Source organism: Myotis yumanensis, unplaced genomic scaffold (genome assembly GCF_028538775.1).
Source record: "Myotis yumanensis isolate MYYU_CA2020_CCGP unplaced genomic scaffold, mMyoYum1.0.hap1 SCAF_3, whole genome shotgun sequence".
NCBI lineage: Eukaryota > Metazoa > Chordata > Mammalia > Chiroptera > Vespertilionidae > Myotis > Myotis yumanensis.
The window spans coordinates 141,751,351-141,769,548 of NW_027223754.1; the positions used below are offsets into that span (position 1 = coordinate 141,751,351).

The following is an 18,198-nucleotide window of genomic DNA, read 5'->3' on the forward strand; positions in this document are numbered from 1 at the left end:
TTCTACTTTTCTTCCTCTAAAGCCAAGAAAAGGACCTTGCTCATTTACTGATCTTTTTTACAGATATCAATAATGATCAAATTGAATAGTCTGTTCTCTCAGACTATACAAAATGTTGTAATAGAAGACTGCAAAAGAAGGAGGGGTCCTTGGAATCTAGTTCCGTAAATGGAAGATTTGCCCAAGAGGCTATCAATCCGATATTTGGTTGCAAACAACAGGAGCATTTACCTACTGGAGTAGAAGAGGACTTAGGAAAGCATATTAGGTGCTTTGGAGCTCTTAATGGAGGGCAGAGGCTTGGATGCTTTTCAGCCAGTGCAATACTCAAAGTAAGCTTAAACTTAAGTTCAGTGCTTCCACGGTCAGTCATGGAATATCTGCTGCTGCTCTTGTGGCCACACCTGAAGACTCAGAAGTCAGAGTATCAATACTTTTGAGTAATAGTAGTTGTAAGACTCCATGACATTGGTTCTTTGTCTCCTTCATTGGACTACCTTCCCCCTGCTCAAAGGTACTATCTTCTATGTGCTGAACTTAAAGCAAAAAAAAGAGAGCCAAAGCCCTGCTCCGTTTTATCCACTGATTTTTTGTCACTTCAAAGCTAGTATTACCCTAACAAGTAATACATCACCAGACTCCTTGAACTGTTATTTGTTGACCATCTTCAATAAAATGTCGCCCTAGCTAGTTAGGTTCAGTGGATAGGGCGATGGCTTGCAGACTGAAGGGTCCTGGGTTCGATTCCGGTCAAGGGCACATGCAGGGGTTGTGGGCTCCATCCCCAGTGTGGGGCAAGCAGGAGGCAGCTGGTGAATGATTCTCATCATTGATGTTTCTATCCTCCCTCTCTGAAATCAATAAAAATATATTTTAACAATAAAATGTCTATTCAGCCTGCCTGCCCTGTTTTGAGTAAGCAATATATTTCTAACCAGAACTAACATTTAATCTCCTTAACCTTAGTGCTGTCGATCCACAATCAGCAATCTCCATCATGACATATGGTGCCACAAGGCACAATGATTAACCCTTTGCACTCCGCTGTCCCCTCTCAGGGGACATCGGAATTCTAGCATATCGGTTGTCCCCTCTCAGGGGACATTGCAGTTTATTAGTGATTACGGGGAATTGAGTTATTTCAACGCAACTTTTTGAGACATGCATGTTTCCCTGAAGTTTTATCTTGAAATGGCACAAGAAATTAAATCAAAATATCGTAAAATTACTGAGATACATACAAGAAATGTCAGCGGGTTTTGTGTCGGATTAAACAATAAACTACATATTCCCGATGTGGGACAAAGAAAACGGGACTGCATTGTGTGTTCTAACAGGAAAACACCTGGTGGCAGGCGTCAGACCACTTATTACTGTCAAACATGCACTAATCAGCCTGCAATGCATATTGGGGAGTGTTACAAAACTTATACTGTACAAAATTATAAACAATAAAATATTGGTTTTTTTGCAAATATACATTCCTCGATGTCACCCAATTCATATAAGTCCAATATCATTATAATACGTTACTTGGTTCCAAAATTATACTAAATAATACGAGAGTCTGTAAATGCACGTTTCCGCCGCAAAGTAGCGTCGAGTAGCTGGTAGCCAATGTCCAGAATGGTTTGGAGTGCAAAGGGTTAAAACACTTTCAAGATATTAAGTAATCAGATTGGAAGTAGAAATATGACTAGGAAGGAATTAACGCAGTAAAAAAATCTAAGAGGTGGGATTTGAACTGGGCTTTGAACAAAGTGTTAAGAGGATTTGGGAAAGCAGATAGCACAAGTAAGCTCACTTTGAGTTGACACTTTAGACTAAAGTGTAAAGGTAAGTAGGAGTTATTCTGTGTGTGTGAGGTGGGGGATGGCTGGGAGGTCATGCCAGGGTAAGGAATTAAAATGTTCTTAGATACAGTAGGAGGCAACAACGTTTTCTGTCATACTTAAGGAATAGAACTGGTAGCAACACAACATATAGGATAGTGTGTAATCACGAATTGGGCTATTACAAGAGACTAGATGAGAGCACCAGGAACCTGAATTAGGCTATAAAAAGGACAGACAACTAGTGCTTGATCTGCTAACGGGTTGTAATGGGTTAAAACTTGAATAGAGCATTAAACACTACTATTCCGACTTGCTCTAAGTTGTGTTACACAAATTGGTCACTAGGAGGCATCAGTTCATTCTAGTTAGACAAAAAGGAAGGTGTCTAAGCTAATGCACTTAAGAATTCCAGATAGTTTAGTATTCAATTGGAGAGAGTTAACATTTAACCTTTTCCGCTTGGCATTTGGAAATTATGATTGATTTCTAGTGAATGGTATGTAAAACTGAAGAAGTGAATGGCTAAGAAGTTAAATTGCAGTCAAAGTGGGCATTTATACACTGAGAGTCACTTGTTATTGTAGTTTTTTTGGCTTTTTTGAAAGACACTTGAACTTTGCTGTACCTATATCTTTAAAAATCTGTCAAGTTATTGCATATTGCAAATTGGAGAGTTTAATAGATTAAAGGTTTTTATGACATTGCAATCAAGATATAAGTGAAAGTAAGCAGTTCTTAGTAACTTTTCAAGTCCTCTGAAATCAGATGTTTTTAAGCCAGTATTAATTAATGGATTCTTAAGCAAGTATTTGGCCATTTAACTGGTAAGCAAAACTGCTATCAAGTCAATTCCATTACTGTTTCTTGTCCAATGATTACTTTTACTAGAAACCAATAAGATGATGGTTTATATAAATACCTATGAAATTGCTTGTGGCTTTGAAAAGGAAATATTTGTAGGATTTATTTTAGATAGCATCTATAGAGTAAATAGCATTTACATTCTGAGGCCTAGCATGTGTAGTAGTTACCCATTTAAAAAATTATGCCAAATATATATTGGTATGGCAAAATTTGAAAGCTTTTTAAATGAAATTTCTTACAGCTTGAGAAAATTTAAAAATAGGATGCATTATGAAAAATCCATTAAAAACATTGGTTTTATGTCCGAGGCTTCTGATTCCACTGAAAATTTCTACATCTGATGAGTCTTTATTGTGTACCAAGAAGTGTACTAGGTGATTGGAATGATCCTTTACCTCTTGAAGAGTTTACATTCTAGAGCAGAAATAAGCAATAGGCATAACAACTCAGTAGTATTTTAGGGGGTAATACATGCTATGGGGGGATTAAGGGGAATTGGGTGGTTGCAATTTTTAGAGTGATTAGGGTAGGCCTTGTTGAAGGAACATTTGAGCAAGGACTTGAAGTGATTAGGATGACCCTGACTGCTGTTATAACAGTGTTAGGATCAGGGAGACAAGTTAGGAGCCCATTGCAGTAATTTAAGGGAGAGAGAATGGTGATCCCATTAACCAGGGTGATAAGAAAGAAAAAGGACGAAATGTAGATGTAGCTTGAAGACTTAACTGGTGGGATTTCCTAGCAATTTGTGGATTGGGTGTCAAGAGACATGAGTAAAAGATAACTGCAAGGCAGGCATATGCTTATAAAATTTGCAATCCTGGGACAAGAGTACAATGGAGATATACCAATGATTGAATATTTAAAGTTCGTCAAATGAAAACACCCCTATCTTGACAAATATACCTTCATAAGTACTTGGGGCCAGATTTACATTTCAGATTCTTTTTTTTAAATATATGTATTTTTATTGATTTCAGAGAGGAAGGGAGAGGGGGAAAGATAGAAACATCAATGTTGAGAGAATCATTGATTGGCTGCCTCCTGCTCGCCCCACACTGGGGATTGAGCCCACAACCCAGACATGTGCCCCGACTGGGAATTGAACCGTGACCTCCTGATTCATAGGTAAATGCTCAACCACTGAGCCACGCGGGCTGGGCAAATTTCAGATTCTTTTAAGTCCAGTGCCAGAACATTACTTGCGAGCAGAGCTGATCCTCATCTTCCTTCTCTTCCCATCCCTGGCTCTGAGTTCTATGGCAGCAGCCGCCCCCCCCCCCACCCCCCCCCCCCCACCCCCCCCGCCCAACACACATCCTAGCCTGCATGTTCAAAATTCACCCTCCTTCCACACCAGTGCACGCACGGGTGATATAATGCATACTCTGGAACAGTTGAGGTCGTTTAGGCAGGGTCACTGCGATCCTGAGTACCTGGGGTACAGTCTAGAATGAGTGTGCTCCAGATAGAAATGTCCTTTTGACTCTTCTAAAGTTCAGGGCTCTGAGCAAAGGCTCTCTTTTCTTGTTTCAAGGGCAGTACTGCTCTAAGGTTTTTGGCCTGAACAACTGTACAGATGGTATTGCTATTAACGGAGAAGGGGGCTGCAGGTGGAGATCAGCGTGAGGAGATAAGCTTGGGAACACATATATCTGAGTTCTCTATTAGACATCCAAATAGTACAGTAGGGAAGGGTAAAAGGGAAATTTTCAACTTACAGTAATACTGGCCTGCAATATATCAAAACTGAAGGCTGTTTTAACTATAACCATTCTAACAAGTTAAAGCTGTTAAAAATCCATGACCTCTAAGTGACTCCAGACCCTTACTGAACGAATTCCATCCAGAAATTTTTTAACCCATCGTATATAAACCTATGAACATACTTTCTAGAGCATTGCTTATCAATTTTGTATTAGCAAACACTCTGTGAACCCTGCTTTCTTTTTAAAAATATATATTATTGAGTTCAGGGAGGGAGGGAGAGGGAGAGAAAAAACATCAATGATGAGAGAGAATCATTGACCTGCTGCCTCCTGCATGCCTCCTACTGAGGATTGAGCCTGCAACCTGGGCTCATGCCCTTGACCGGAATAAAACCCAGAATCCTGCAGTCCACAGGCTGACGCTATATCCACTGAGACAAACCAGGTAGGGTTGAACCCTGCTTTCTATGATATAAAATCCCCTCATAGCCCTAGCCGGTTTGGCTTAGTGGATAGAGTGTCAGCCTGTGGACTGCAGGGTACAGGGTTCGATTTCCGGTCAGGGCACATGCCCAGATTAAGGGCTCGATACCCCGTAGGGGGCATGCAGGAGGCAGCCAATCAATGATTCTCTCTCATCTATGTTTCTATCTCTCTCCCTCTCACTTCCCCTCTGAAATCAACAAAATATATTTTAAAATAAATAAATAAAATCCCCTCATACTTTTTCTTCTAGTGAACTACTCAGTGAATGTCTTCACTAGTATGTGTTCCCTTGCCTGGCATGTTAGTATTATTACTTTTTAAAAATGTTGGTAGTCTTATTCTGTGTGTGTGTTTCTTTTTCATGAGCAATTTCTTTAAGAAAATATATTGATTTCAGAGAGGAAGTGAGAGGGAGAGATAAAAAGAAACATCAATGACAAGAGAGAATCCTCGATCCACTGCCTCCTGCACGCTCCCTACTGGGAATTGAGCTCAAAACCTGGGCATATGCCCTGACCAGGAATTGAACAGTAACCACTTGGTTCATAGGTTGATGCTCAACCACTGTGCAACACTGTCCGGGCTGGTAGTCTTTGGTTTATTCTTTGGCAACAAGTAGTTGGATATTAATTTAGGGGTCTTTGGCATATAGATATTATTGAAAATGATGAGACTCTAATATGAAAAGATTGGGACAAAGTGGATAACCCTGTAGAAGAGACTGAGACAGTGACCAGGGAGGTGTCCTTGAAGCCAAATGAAGAACTGTATCCAAAAGGTGAAAATGATAAACTGTGTCAGATGCTAATAGACAATTTGATGCAGCCAGCCGTTAATATATAATTTGAATTAGCCATTTCAGATTTGTTTACCAGAGCAATTATTTTGTTAGCTAGCTTTCTAAATTTTAGCAACTTCTAAGTGATGCTTGTAGATTTTCATTATATCTACACTGAACTTGTGGTGTTTCTTTAGAACAGTTATTTCTTAAAATTCATATTTTGTGAATTTATTTCATCGCCAATATGATCATTTTTGTGAATTGGTGGTGATCAAAGCTGTCACCCATCTACAAGATTCCTATACTACTGAGATTTCCAGTAATCAATGCCCTGTGGTCAGAGAGAACACGTACTTCTGAGTTGGTCACAGTCACTAAGTCATGAAATATTCAACTGGAAATTCCGAGTTTTAAAGTCTCTAATTATAATAAAATAAGTGCTTTTGAAAATCGTGCTTGTTTGGACATCCTGAAGAAATTTAAATAAAATGTGTGTGTTGCATCTTGATAAACTGCAGATTGGATAACACCAATATATTGAGTTTCTCCTAAGAAAATGGTTTGGGCTTCCAGATTACATCTTATTTTTCACCCAATCAAGTTTGTATTGTACTACTTTTTTTTTCATATAAAATGTCTTTCCCAAATTCACCTGCCCTCGGGGACTCTGAATTACACACTTAAAGGAGGTATTCTTTCCAAATGAGCTGAAGAATGGCATTCTGTTAAAAGATGAACAGCTGGTCATGCAGAAATTCTCTGGAATGCTCACTTGTCCTACAAAGACAAGGAAAGAACTGAGATGTGCAGTGTAGTGTTATTGTTATACAGAATTGCTTATCTTTTTTTATTTTTACATCATCTTACCAAAAATCTATAATTTAAAAAATTGCCCTTTTCTTTAAAAGACTGCTAGTCCATTAAATAATGTGAAGATCCTGAGAACCTGCCAACTGCACATTCAGTGGGACTCAGGATTGTGCTGGAATTGTCTCATTTGCCAAGACACTGTTTCTTAGATTAAGATTCAGGATCCTCCTGTTCAAAAATTACCCTTTGTTCTTGATTACCTTGGGGTTAAGTTCGAATTTCTTATTATAGCACAAAGGATTTGACTCTTGCTCATCTCCAAGTTCATCTCTCACTTCTTCCCCTATTGAGTTCTTTGTTCCAGCCATAAGAAACTAGCAGATGAGCTAAGCTCTCCCTTCTTCCTGGCACAAGCAGCAGCCCTTCCTTTTACCGTGGCCAATTCTGATTTGTCCACTCCTGGTTTATTTCTTCTTCGAGTGATTCTTCTTCATATCCTCAAGGTCAGTACATAGGGGTTCTCTGTTTATTCGTGGATGAATCTCCCCACCAAGAGGTTTGGTTTCAGTTTGTGCTCTTTATTCTAGTTTGTTTCTCAGAATTTCTGTAAAAATTGTTTGAAGGTGGAAGTAGGAGAGAGCTAGGGGCAAGGACAGCATTACCTTCCCCAGGTCACATATAAATGAGATTACAAAACAGAGATCTGGCCCCGTTAGGCATTTGTAGAGAGAGGGGCCCACGGAGACCAATCTGCCCTTGGAAGCGCTCAGCTGTGCCTTGTGGTGTGGAGTCTCAGCACAGGACAGTCCCGGGATTTTAGTTAGAGTTGAGTTACTGTTGTGAGATGTTGCAGACTGTCCAGGTGGGTCCAGAAGCGAGCTGGAGAATTCGTGTCCAAGGTGAGGATAGTCTCTAGAAGAGCCTGCGCTCCCGGACGGAAGGGAGGCGAGATGCCATCTGAGGTCGCCTTCCTCCACCCCTTCCAAATGGGACGGACGGGAGCGCTGTTGCTTCAACAATTGCCCTCTCTGTCCCAAGAAGACACAGTTAATGACCGCGAGCAAACGAGGGTAAAGACACCGTGTCCTCTCGGCCTTGTGCACTGAGATGTTTACGTAGGGAGGGCACACCTCCGCGGATCCCACGGCTCGCGGGCCTCCTGCTCAGCCCCCTCGCCCGCCCCGGCCAGGACTTCGGCTCCGCGGGACTGCGGAGCCCGGCGCGATCGCCGGGCTGGGTGCCCAGGGCGGAGGGAGAGGCTGGGGCCCCGGGCGCTGTCTGGTCGCTGTGCCCACCTCGAAGCCCCATCTTCATTTTCGGAGGCTCTTAGCAGACGGCCCCGCCGGCCGGGGAGAGGCGGGCCGGTGGAGAGGGCCTCTCAGCGCCCGCTGGGAGTTGGCATTTGCCGCCCCTGAAGGAGAAGGGGAGTTTCCGGGGCTCGGGTCGCCGCCGTCACCCTCTGGAAGGAGCGCGGAAGCGAGGGGGCGGTGAGAGGCGGGGCGAGGGAGCGGGGGGCGTGGGCGCGGCCGGCTTTGGACCAGCCCCAAGTGAATGAGGCGTGCGCCCGCGGCAGAGCGCCTCTCGGAGCTGGGCTTTCCCCCGCGGGGCGGGCACCAAGAGCCGCCTTTTCCGCTGAGTGTCACTCGGGGGTGGGGAAGATGGCCCATTCAAAAGCGCCGCGAGGGGGCCCGGCCAGTGCCCTTCAGTGAGCGCTCGCAAGAGGACGGCCGAGGCCCGGCGGCTCGCAGCTCCGGGACCTGGTGGAGCATCAGGACGCGGCTGCCCCTCTGCCCGAACCCCGAGCCGCCGTCGCTCTGCTTCCTGCGCGTCAGCCTCCTCTGCGCGCTCCGGGCGGGCGGCCGCCGCGGGAGCCGCTGGGGCGAGGACGGAGCGCGGCTGCTGCTGCTGCCCCCGGCCCGGGCGGCTGGAATTGGAGAGGCCGAGGCGAGCGGCGCCCCCTCCTATGCCGGGAAGATGTTGGAGAGCAGCGGCTGCAAGGCGTTGAAAGAAGGTGTGCTGGAGAAGCGCAGCGACGGGCTGTTGCAGCTCTGGAAGAAAAAGTGCTGCATCCTCACCGAGGAGGGGCTCCTGCTCATCCCGCCCAAGCAGCTGCAGCACCAGCAGCCGCCGCCGCCGCCGCCCGGGCAGGGGCCCGCGGAGCCGTCCCAGCCCGGGGGCCCCACCGCGGCCATCCTCGAGCCGCCGGCCAAGCTCAAGGAATTGCACTTTTCCAACATGAAGACCGTGGACTGCGTGGAGCGCAAGGGCAAGTACATGTACTTCACTGTGGTGATGGCCGAAGGCAAGGAGATCGACTTTCGGTGCCCGCAGGACCAAGGCTGGAACGCCGAGATCACGCTGCAGATGGTGCAGTACAAGAACCGTCAGGCCATCCTGGCGGTCAAGTCCACCCGGCAGAAGCAGCAGCATCTGGTCCAGCAGCAGCCTCCGCAGCCGCAGCTTCCCTCCCAGCCCCAGCCCCAGCCCCAGCCCCAACCCCAGCCCCAGCTCCAACTCCAACCACATTCCCAATCCCAGCCGCAGCCTCAACCCAAGCCTCAACCCCAACCCAAGCCGCAGCCCCAACAGCTCCACCCGTATCCGCATCCACACTCGCATCCGCACCAGCACCCGCATCAGCTACCGCACCCGCACCAACAACCGCTCTCGCAGCCGCACGGCCACCGGCTTCTCCGCAGCACCTCCAACTCCGCCTGAAGGGGGCAGCACCCGGGCAAGACGAGGTAAGGCCCCGGCAACTCCGGCTCCCGAGGGCCGTGCGAGGATTGGGTCTCGGGCCGTTAGAAGGAGTTGGAAGTGTGTTCACGGGTTTGGCTCTTGGGTGGAAAAATGAGAAGTTCTTTCAAGTTTCTGGGTAGGTGGAAAGAAGCGAAGCAGGCTAGAGCCAGGAGAAGCCGGGCAGAGAAGTGAGCGCGGGGGACTCGGGCTAGGCAGGGAGGCCCGCTGACCGCCACCTGCCCACCCACCCTGCCCGCACGCGTTCAGCGGGGTGCGCCCAGCCGCACCGCTGCCTCTTGCCGTGTCTGGCACTGGAGGGAGCGACCCCGGGGTCCTAGCGAGCACGCTCTGTCCGTCTGATCGGCCCGGAGAGAACTGGGTCTTGGAGGAACCTGAGCCACCTACTTCATTCGGTGTCCTTTCTTTCCAGGTTTTGAGGACTCGAGGAAGTGGGACGAGAGCACCTTTCTGTTGTCTTCGTTTGGATGGAAAACAAGTGTCCCTGCTCTGCACCAGACCAAGTAGTTTGGACATCAGCCGACCGATAACTTGCAATTCCTCTTAGTTTTCTGCATACTTTTCCTCATCGCAATGCAGGAAACGATTTCAAGGCTAGAAGGCTTTATTTATGAACCTTTGAAAGGATCTCCCAGTATGGTGGACCTTCTAGGAGCGAAGATGTACTGTAATTTTATTTTAATGTATTTTGATTTATGATTATTTATTAGTTTTTTTAAAAAAATATTTGTTCTAAGACATTTCTGAATGTAGGCCGTTTTCCAGAAAAGGAACTTTATTTTCAAAAACCTATTAGTACGTTCTAATCTTGGAAAGGAAAAAAGGGAGGTGTAGGGGAAAACATTAAGACTTCATTCATTCATTATTCCTAGGTCAATTTCAGAACCCGGACACACTCATTGTTATGCCAGGTGGTTGAAATTAAACTCTGTGATATAACTTTTTTTTTGAGATTATTTTTTTTTCCCTTTAGACTCTGTGTTGTGTAGAATAGAAGTTTAAAGAAGCTAAATGTTCAGAATTGTGTAATTGTGAAAATCTGTTTTTCTAAAAGGAAATGAGTAGTAATGACACCTAATTCGAAATATTTAAAACATAACCCACCTGATGGCAGGATGATCTTGAATGTGTGGTAGGGCTATGTCTACTGTAGGAAAAACCTTGCTTATGCCATCTGTGAAGGGTTTAATAAGGAGATATTTATGGTTTATGAGTATAAATGCATTAAGTGTTTCATTTCAAAAAACATAATGGGGTGGGGGGGGGGGGCGGGGGGAGGGAATCATTCAGCTTGTCTGAGAGAACTTTTTTGTGTTCTGTCCACACTAGAGATTACCCTTCGCCAAGGGCTTTGCACCCTTTAAGGAACCACATTTCCTTACTTTATTCTAGAAGCATATCCTAGAATCTTAGAGTTTAAAAATACAGTTTGTAACTATTTCAAAGGTCTAAGAGTCATAACTTTTTGTTTTCTTACTGAAAATAATGTTAATCAGAGAAACCGATTGTTTTGCTTTTTATTGCTCTGTGAGAAATTGGAGGGTTATATGTTTTGTTGTTAGGTTAACTAAACTCAGAAATTGACAAAGGAAGGACTGGATAAACACCGGGTTTTCAGTAGGAAAACAACCCCAGTCTTGTTTTAGCAGCCACTTGTTCCTGAGGGGTTTGGGGGGGGGGGGGGGTGCTTTTAAAGGTGGAACAAACCCTCTTCTGTGTTAAATCAAAAGGATGGTCAGAATCCACAAGGGCAGATGCTACTTCAGTTTAAAACGAGCCATAGATGATACAAAATCCTCTTGGGGCTGAAAATCACTTCCTATCTGCATGGCTTTACTAACGGTCCTCTGTTTTCCATTATCTTTTGCAAAGTCTTGATCAGTATTTTTCCAGCGTCCAAATTGGAAGGTCGATATTAGGCCGATGCTAAATTATGTAGTCAAGAAATGAAAGCAGAATTTTATGCTAGAGATACCTTTATTCTCCTTCCATCTGGAAAGGAGTTTCATGGTCAAATTACTTGTTAGTGCAATATTTAAATGATGGAATTTTGAGGCCATAACTCTAATCCAAAAAGTTGCAGGGGTAATCTAAAACTTGAGCAAATGGCAAGTAGAACTTAAGGGGACTCCCACTTCCAGAGGCTGTTTAAGTTGTGGCTGTGAACATTTGCTGCAAAGATTTAAAAAATCATACACACACACACACACACACACACACACACACACATACACACATACATACATATGATGGGCAGCTCAGAGAGTCAAATCTAAAGAGTTCTTAAGCCAAGTTTGGTTCAGCTTCTTTGGTACCCCTGCTGTAATTTTAAGATAATGCCTCATTGTACCAGTGTTTTAATATATGTAGATCATATAACCCCTATGAAACCACAGCTTCTTTTTTTTTTAGATAGAAGGATTTTTCTTCCAATTCTTGTGCTATAAAAAAAGATAATATTTATACCAAGTAGTTTTAAAATTAAGATTCATTAAGCTTAAATATAGGCTAAGTATTGGCTGGTGGAATTTTTCCACCACCATGTCTGTGGTTCTTAATGGGCCATCAAAATCATGGTTCCTTGTCCTGTCTTTCCACAGCCCTTAGTCCTTGGTCTGCTGTGATATTTATGTTGAGTTGACCCTCTTAGTGCCTCTCTAGTTTGAAGGTCTCTTAATATTTAACTGTGAAAACTCAGAAATGAGAAAGGAGAGAAGTAGGATGGTTTTTGTGTTTTGACACTTTGAAATTATTATGGTTGAATAATTTTCCAGAACAAAGAAACAACTATGCTTAACAAAGCGCAACAAAACAAAACAAAATACAAATGCAAAGCATTTTGCGTGTCAGTGGTTTTATTCTACCTGTAAAAAAGTAATGTTAAACACTTAAGGTATTACAAGGCCTAACCAATCACCTTTATGGAAAAAGATAAAAGTATTTCTTTTAACCCAAGAAAAAGAAGGAAAGGATAGGTCTAACAAAAAACTCACCCCTTAAATAAACATAAAATGTAAAAAGTTGGGAAATTTAAAGGATTTTCCATCTGGAAACTGAACTTTTGTCTTGGAACTTCTGTTGGTGCCAAGCCTTGTACGCAGCTCAATAACTATTTGTTGGGAATAATGAATGAAAGAAGGAAAAAATGTAACATCCCAGCACCCAGGAGGTGGTTTCTCTTTCTCTTGCCTCACACTGAGCTTCCTTTACACTCATTTCATTCCCTGAGAAAAGCTAATCCTGGACAAGCTGCACAACATGAGGAAGCTCCTTAGGCATAGTTTCTTAGTGGAAATCAGATCTGCTTATGCCCTGCAGGGAATGCTGAGGTCAGAGTAAATGCCTATAAAGGGCTCTTTCAAAATGAACATTTCCCTCATAGAGGAAGCTGGAATTTCCTCATATGGAAATCAAACCAACTTTATTTCACTTAACATTTTTTCAAATGGAGGTAGAAAAACCCAACTCATTCCCCTCATATGTAAACACTGTTAAGAAGTCTGGCTTAAGTTCAAAGGCATTTTTTGGTGTGTCTGTGTGTGTGTGTGTGTGTGTGTGTGTGTGTGTGTGTTTTAAACTCTGTCCTCATATACCCATTTCTCTTAAAGATTCCTCATTTTAAATCTGACACTACAAGTTTGTTGCTAGTGTGGAAGTTCAAACACATCACTTGTTTTCGGTCCCCAGGGAAAGTGACTTGGTTTTAGCTTGTCTCCAAGTGTTTATAATATGTTCAATGGCAGGTTTAGAAGAGGGGTCTAAGACTATATGTGAAAACTAGATCAATCCCATGAAATATAGAGCTTTGTAGGATGAGGATGGGCTTGTGAACATTCATTCTTCTCTTTGTTTTTTGTTGGTAAATGTAAACAAACTTCCTTTTGCTTTACCAGTAAAATGCCTTCAGCCGACTAAAATTTAAATTTGGAAGTTACAGAGCGTGATATTGAATACATCAGTGATTCTTATAAGAGAATTATGCCAATTTACCCCAAACAACCTGAGATGTATTAATTATGAAATTGTGTAGGGTGGGTTTTTAATAACTACTTTCTAAAGTTTGGGCACAATTTGAAGGGTGACTTTTTGATCTGTATGTTGTACAGCCAATCTAGAATTACATCACATTAGATGACAAAGTGATCTGTAACTTCATTGGCAGGACATCTGCTAAATGGAGTGTAGGATCCAACAGGGTTTTCTTAGGGCATTATTGTCCAGTGAAGGAAGCAGAGGACTCTGGGTCATTAGCAGCATCTTCATAAAAGCTGGAGAGGCCTACTCCCTATCGCTCTGAAGCTGGCCTACTGGTGAGGAATTGGTTTTTAATAATAGGTGGTCCGTCCAGATCACTGTATTTATTTTGAGAAGGAAGATAAAATGATTGTCTGTTACATTCCACTGTTGGCTTTCTGCTTAGTTTCAGAATATGCAAGTACCGGCTTCTGAAAAACAAGTATCACAATGTACCAAATGCTTTACTATCACATTCCTGAACTTAAGTATGCTCATAATTTGTGTAAATATGTCTCTTAAATGATTTGGGGAGATGTGATTTATTTTTCATATTTTAAAAATGCATTCCATTTTAAATAAAGTATCGAATGAGATGACTGATCTGTGGACCCTTTGAAGGCCTTGCTGACTGGGCATAGACACTATGCTTTCCTATGGGAGAAGGGTTCTAAAGGGCTTGTCTGTTGAAAAGCCCTTGACCATTCTGAGAAGAAAAAAACCATCTGGGGGATTGGAAATTTACTTTTAAAAACATTAGCTGGGCATTTTGAATATAGGATATAAAAATTCACTTAGATCTTTTGGGAAAATAATTACCTTTCAGAATGCTAATGAATTCGAGTTGAATTTTCCATAATGCCCCAGAGGATAAGAAATGGTTCCAGTTATTGGCTTGAATTACTTGAGTCCCAGAAAGATTCTAGTCCTTCTATGTCTCTTGAGAGGGTAGAGCTTGACTCAGAGAATCACTCTTCAAACAGGTATCTATAAAGCTTCCTGTTTTATGTTGAGAGCAGAATAGAGGCTTGATTCTTTAAAGGAAAATAGCATAATTTTACAATCTCCATTGGCATCTAAAAAAACCTTTAAATCTCAAGACTTTAACATAGAAAACTTGAAAGTATTTTTCATTTCTCTACTGTTTTAAGCAGGATTTTTTTTAAGCAAGATTTTTTATTTTTATTTTTTAAAGAAGAAATGAACCCTGGCCAGGTAGCTCAGTTGGTTAGAGCAGGTTCAATCCCCGGTCAAGGCATATACAAGAACAACCAATGAATGCATCAATAAGTGGAACAAGAAATCAATGTTTCTCTGTCTGTCTCTCTCCTTTCCTCTCTCTCCCCCTCTCTCAAATCAATAAATAAATAAAAAAGAAGAAATGAAACCTAAGAAGACAAATTACTGCCATTGGGAGGGGACTTCAGGGGTATTGTGTGAGATAAAGGTATGTCATAGGCGATAAAGCATGGTTGGTAACAGCCAGGATTTGAGAGTCATAGTGCATGGGCTCAAGTCCCAGGTCCATGCCTTACTAGCCATGCAGGTCTTGAGTTACATAACCTTGTGGAAACTCAATTTTCTTCTCCACTAAATGTAGTTAATAAAGGTATCTACCTTAGGGTTATTGAGAAGATTTAATAAGTTAGTACATACATGATTTTTTAGACGCTCCCTGTATTTTAGGGCACACAAACTGGCTTGGGAATCATTATAGTCATATTAACATATAATATCTGGCGTTTTAAAGCTATAAATTATATTTCCTGAGATCTCAGCATTTCTTTTAAATTGTAAGAACAGCCGGGTCGTCATGGCTCAGTGGTTGAGTGTTGACCTTGAACCAGGAGGTCACAGTTTGATTCCTGGTCAGGGCACATGCCCTGGTTGCTGGCTCAATCCCCTGTGTAGGGTGTGCAGGAGGCAGACAATCAATGATTCTCTCTCATCATTGATGTTTCTATCTCTCTCTCCCTTTCCTTTTCTCTCTGAAATCAATAAAAATATACACTTAAAAAATGGTAAGAACAGTATGACAACAACATCCTTGAGTTCAACTTTGAAAAAAGACAAAAAACATTATTTATAGTACTACTATTTTCATTTGCTTACTACTTTCCAGTCTTGCTTCATATGCTTATGTATTTAGAGTTACAGTGAAACAATGAGTATTTTGATTGTTTCATTATAACTTTGCTATTATAGATATATTTTTTAAAAAATATTTTTTTTTATTGAGTTTAGAGAGGAAGGGAGACAAAGAGAGAGAGAAATATCAATGATGAGAGTGAATCATTGATCAGCTGCCTCCTGCACGAACCCTACTGGGAATCGAGCCCGCAATCCAGGCATATGCCCGTGACCGGAATCAAACCCGGGACTCTTCAGTCCATAGGGCAACTCTCTACTGAGCCAAACTGGCTAGGGTTATAGATATATTTTTTATGTGTAGAGAGAAAGCACTCAGTCCCCTGGTATGGTAGTGTTGGTGGCTGTCATGATCTCAGTGAGTTCTTTTCTCAGAATTGTCCTCAGTGTCATCTCAGGGAGAACCAGAAAGCTTTATGACGCACCCTCTTGAGGGTGACCCACATCCAATGATTGGTCTCTGGGAAGTGGATAAAGACCAGGCCCTGGCCCTGGCTGGGTTGCTCAGTTGCTTAGAGCATTGTCCCAATATGCCAAGGTTGTGGGTTCGATCCCCAGTCAGGGCACATGGGTGGAACAAATTGATGTCTCTCTCTCTCTCTCTCTCTCTCCCTTCCTCTGTTTAAAATCAATTTTTTTAAAAAAAGAGACTATTTCCTGTTGTCTCGATCAGGACAGCCGTAAGGGCCATCTCAGCTCTAGTGCTCCCTATAGAACTGGCAGAGGCCTGCCTCAGTAGCTCCCTTGAGGAGCTGGTATGGATATACTATGAAGTGGCAGTGAATCTAGGAGCGCAATCTCAGAGCCACTACTTAACCACTTTACTTGTAGTAAAGCATTATGTAAATATTATTATTATCTAGAGACCATTTTAAGAAGGATATTTAGATATTTCTATTTCTATTATGCCTATATAGATACAGAGATTACATGTGCATATAATACACATAATGTGTATTTCAGTCCAAATAATTTAGATTTAAAAACAGGATATTATTGCAATTAAAAATAGCATTAAGTAATTCCGATTTTTTTTTATAGAACTCGAGCCAAATTTATATTCATAGTAAAGTGGGAAGAATCATATGAGCACAATATTGCCACTGTCCAGAATTATTGACGCAGGAAAACCTGAATAATGAACTCTATAAACACAGTCCTTCTATTGAATGAATATGAATCTATTCATCAAGGTATTCTTCCTTGCTTTGCATCTTTCTCAAAGACCTTGTTAGAAACCCTCACCAAGGCAAATAAATGCCATGACGTGGGTGTTCTAGAGCCCTGGCCTTCCTTGCTTACAAAGTGAGTCTGGTTATCAAAGATGGCGCAGGTGGGGGCCAGAGGACTTGGGAAACTTAGATGACCTGGGTGGACATTTGATGTAGGCAGAGCTCCTTGGTCTGAGGGTTATTCTGAATCAGATTTTATCTTGAAGGGATTTTTAGAACCTGAGGAAAGAGAGCTCCACTCTGCTACACCTTGATGCAGAGCCAGAATTAACTGCTGAGATATGGTAGATGTGGGAGTGCTTGCTCCCTGCCAGGTCATTAACCTGAAGCATTTGATGTTTAATTGAGCTCTGGAAAGAAAAACTTGAAAAAATAGTCGAAAAAATGTGGTTATGTTGAATACCCTCAAACCCTGCCAGTCATTTATAACAGAGTGAGTAAACACATACTGCAGTCCTTTAAGACTAGACATCCTTTGCTTTTGAAGTAAATGATAAGTGAGTATTCAACTACTGTACAGAAAGACACAGGAAATGACTCTTGAGGAGTTTCAAAGTTCTAATTATGTCACGGTCCTCCACTGGCTTTCTCCTGAAGCTGATAACGCACATACAGTTCCGTTCGTACCGGAGCCAACAGTTCAGTTATTTTGCAAGTGTTTTGTACTTGGCTGTAGCAGACTCTACCGAGTGGTGTGGCTTGCTCTGTCAGACTGACTCATCACCTCAAAAGAGCAGCCTGGCTTTGTGACTAATCACAGTCAAAGAAACCAAACTTGTAATGGTTATAGGCATATTCTCTTTCTTCTATTTTTTTTAAATATCTTTTTATTGAACCTTTACAGAGAGAGAGAGAGAGAGAGAGAGAGAGAGGAAGAGAGGAAGAGAGAAGGAGAGCGATAGAAACATCAATGAGAGAGAAACATCAACATGAATTGGCTGCCTCCTGCACGCTCCCTGCTAGGGATTGAGCTGGAAACTAGGGCATGTGCCCTGACTGGGAAATGAACCGGTAACCTCTTGGTGCAGGAACCGATGCTCATCCACTGAGCTACACCAACCGGGCTCTTTTTTCTATTTAGCTGTTAAAAAAGTTTATTTCTACAAAGCTTGGCTGCAATTTGTAAACATATACCTGCCTTTAATGATCCTTCCAAGTAACCCCCAATACATACGTGTGTGTGTGTGTGTGTGTGTGTGTGTATTTATATATTCACTTTTCTTGCTGGTAACTTTCATGGCTCATGAAGGTGAGTTGGTCAGTTTCTGTTGCAGAACCTGACATCTGAGGGCTTTGAAAGAGCACTGGGCACAGCCGGCTCCCCCAGAGCTTTGGGCATCCTGCTTTGAGGGTTGGCCCCAGCCTGCCCAGACCCCTGTTACAAAGCAGTGGTCTGTGGTACTGCCAAGTCCCTTTGTAACTGCCTGTTGTCCTGTTCTGACACCATCCCTGGAGGGAATAGCTCAATCTCAGTGAGAGAATAATTTAATAATTTACTTTTTCAGTTTCTGACAGCAAAGGAGGCTCCTAAGGTAGCGATCAGTATATGGCTGAATGTGTGA

The 18,198-nt window shown here is 42.6% G+C and overlaps 1 protein-coding gene across 1 annotated transcript; it reads left to right on the plus strand.

Annotated features, from left to right (window-relative positions):
* The first annotated feature begins 8,021 nt into the window (after positions 1-8,021).
* PHLDA1 (pleckstrin homology like domain family A member 1) lies at positions 8,022-10,491 on the plus strand. The gene is made up of 2 exons (XM_070409693.1): positions 8,022-9,229; positions 9,655-10,491. Exon 1 carries the CDS (start codon positions 8,037-8,039, stop codon positions 9,201-9,203), a length of 1,167 nt encoding a protein of 388 aa, XP_070265794.1. The 5' UTR covers positions 8,022-8,036; the 3' UTR covers positions 9,204-9,229; positions 9,655-10,491.
* Positions 10,492-18,198: the final 7,707 nt, after the last annotated feature.

Excerpts from the sequence above, each read along its gene's own strand:
- PHLDA1 (XM_070409693.1), top strand. The coding sequence starts at position 8,037 with ATGAGGCGTGCGCCCGCGGCAGAGCGCCTCTCGGAGCTGGGCTTTCCC.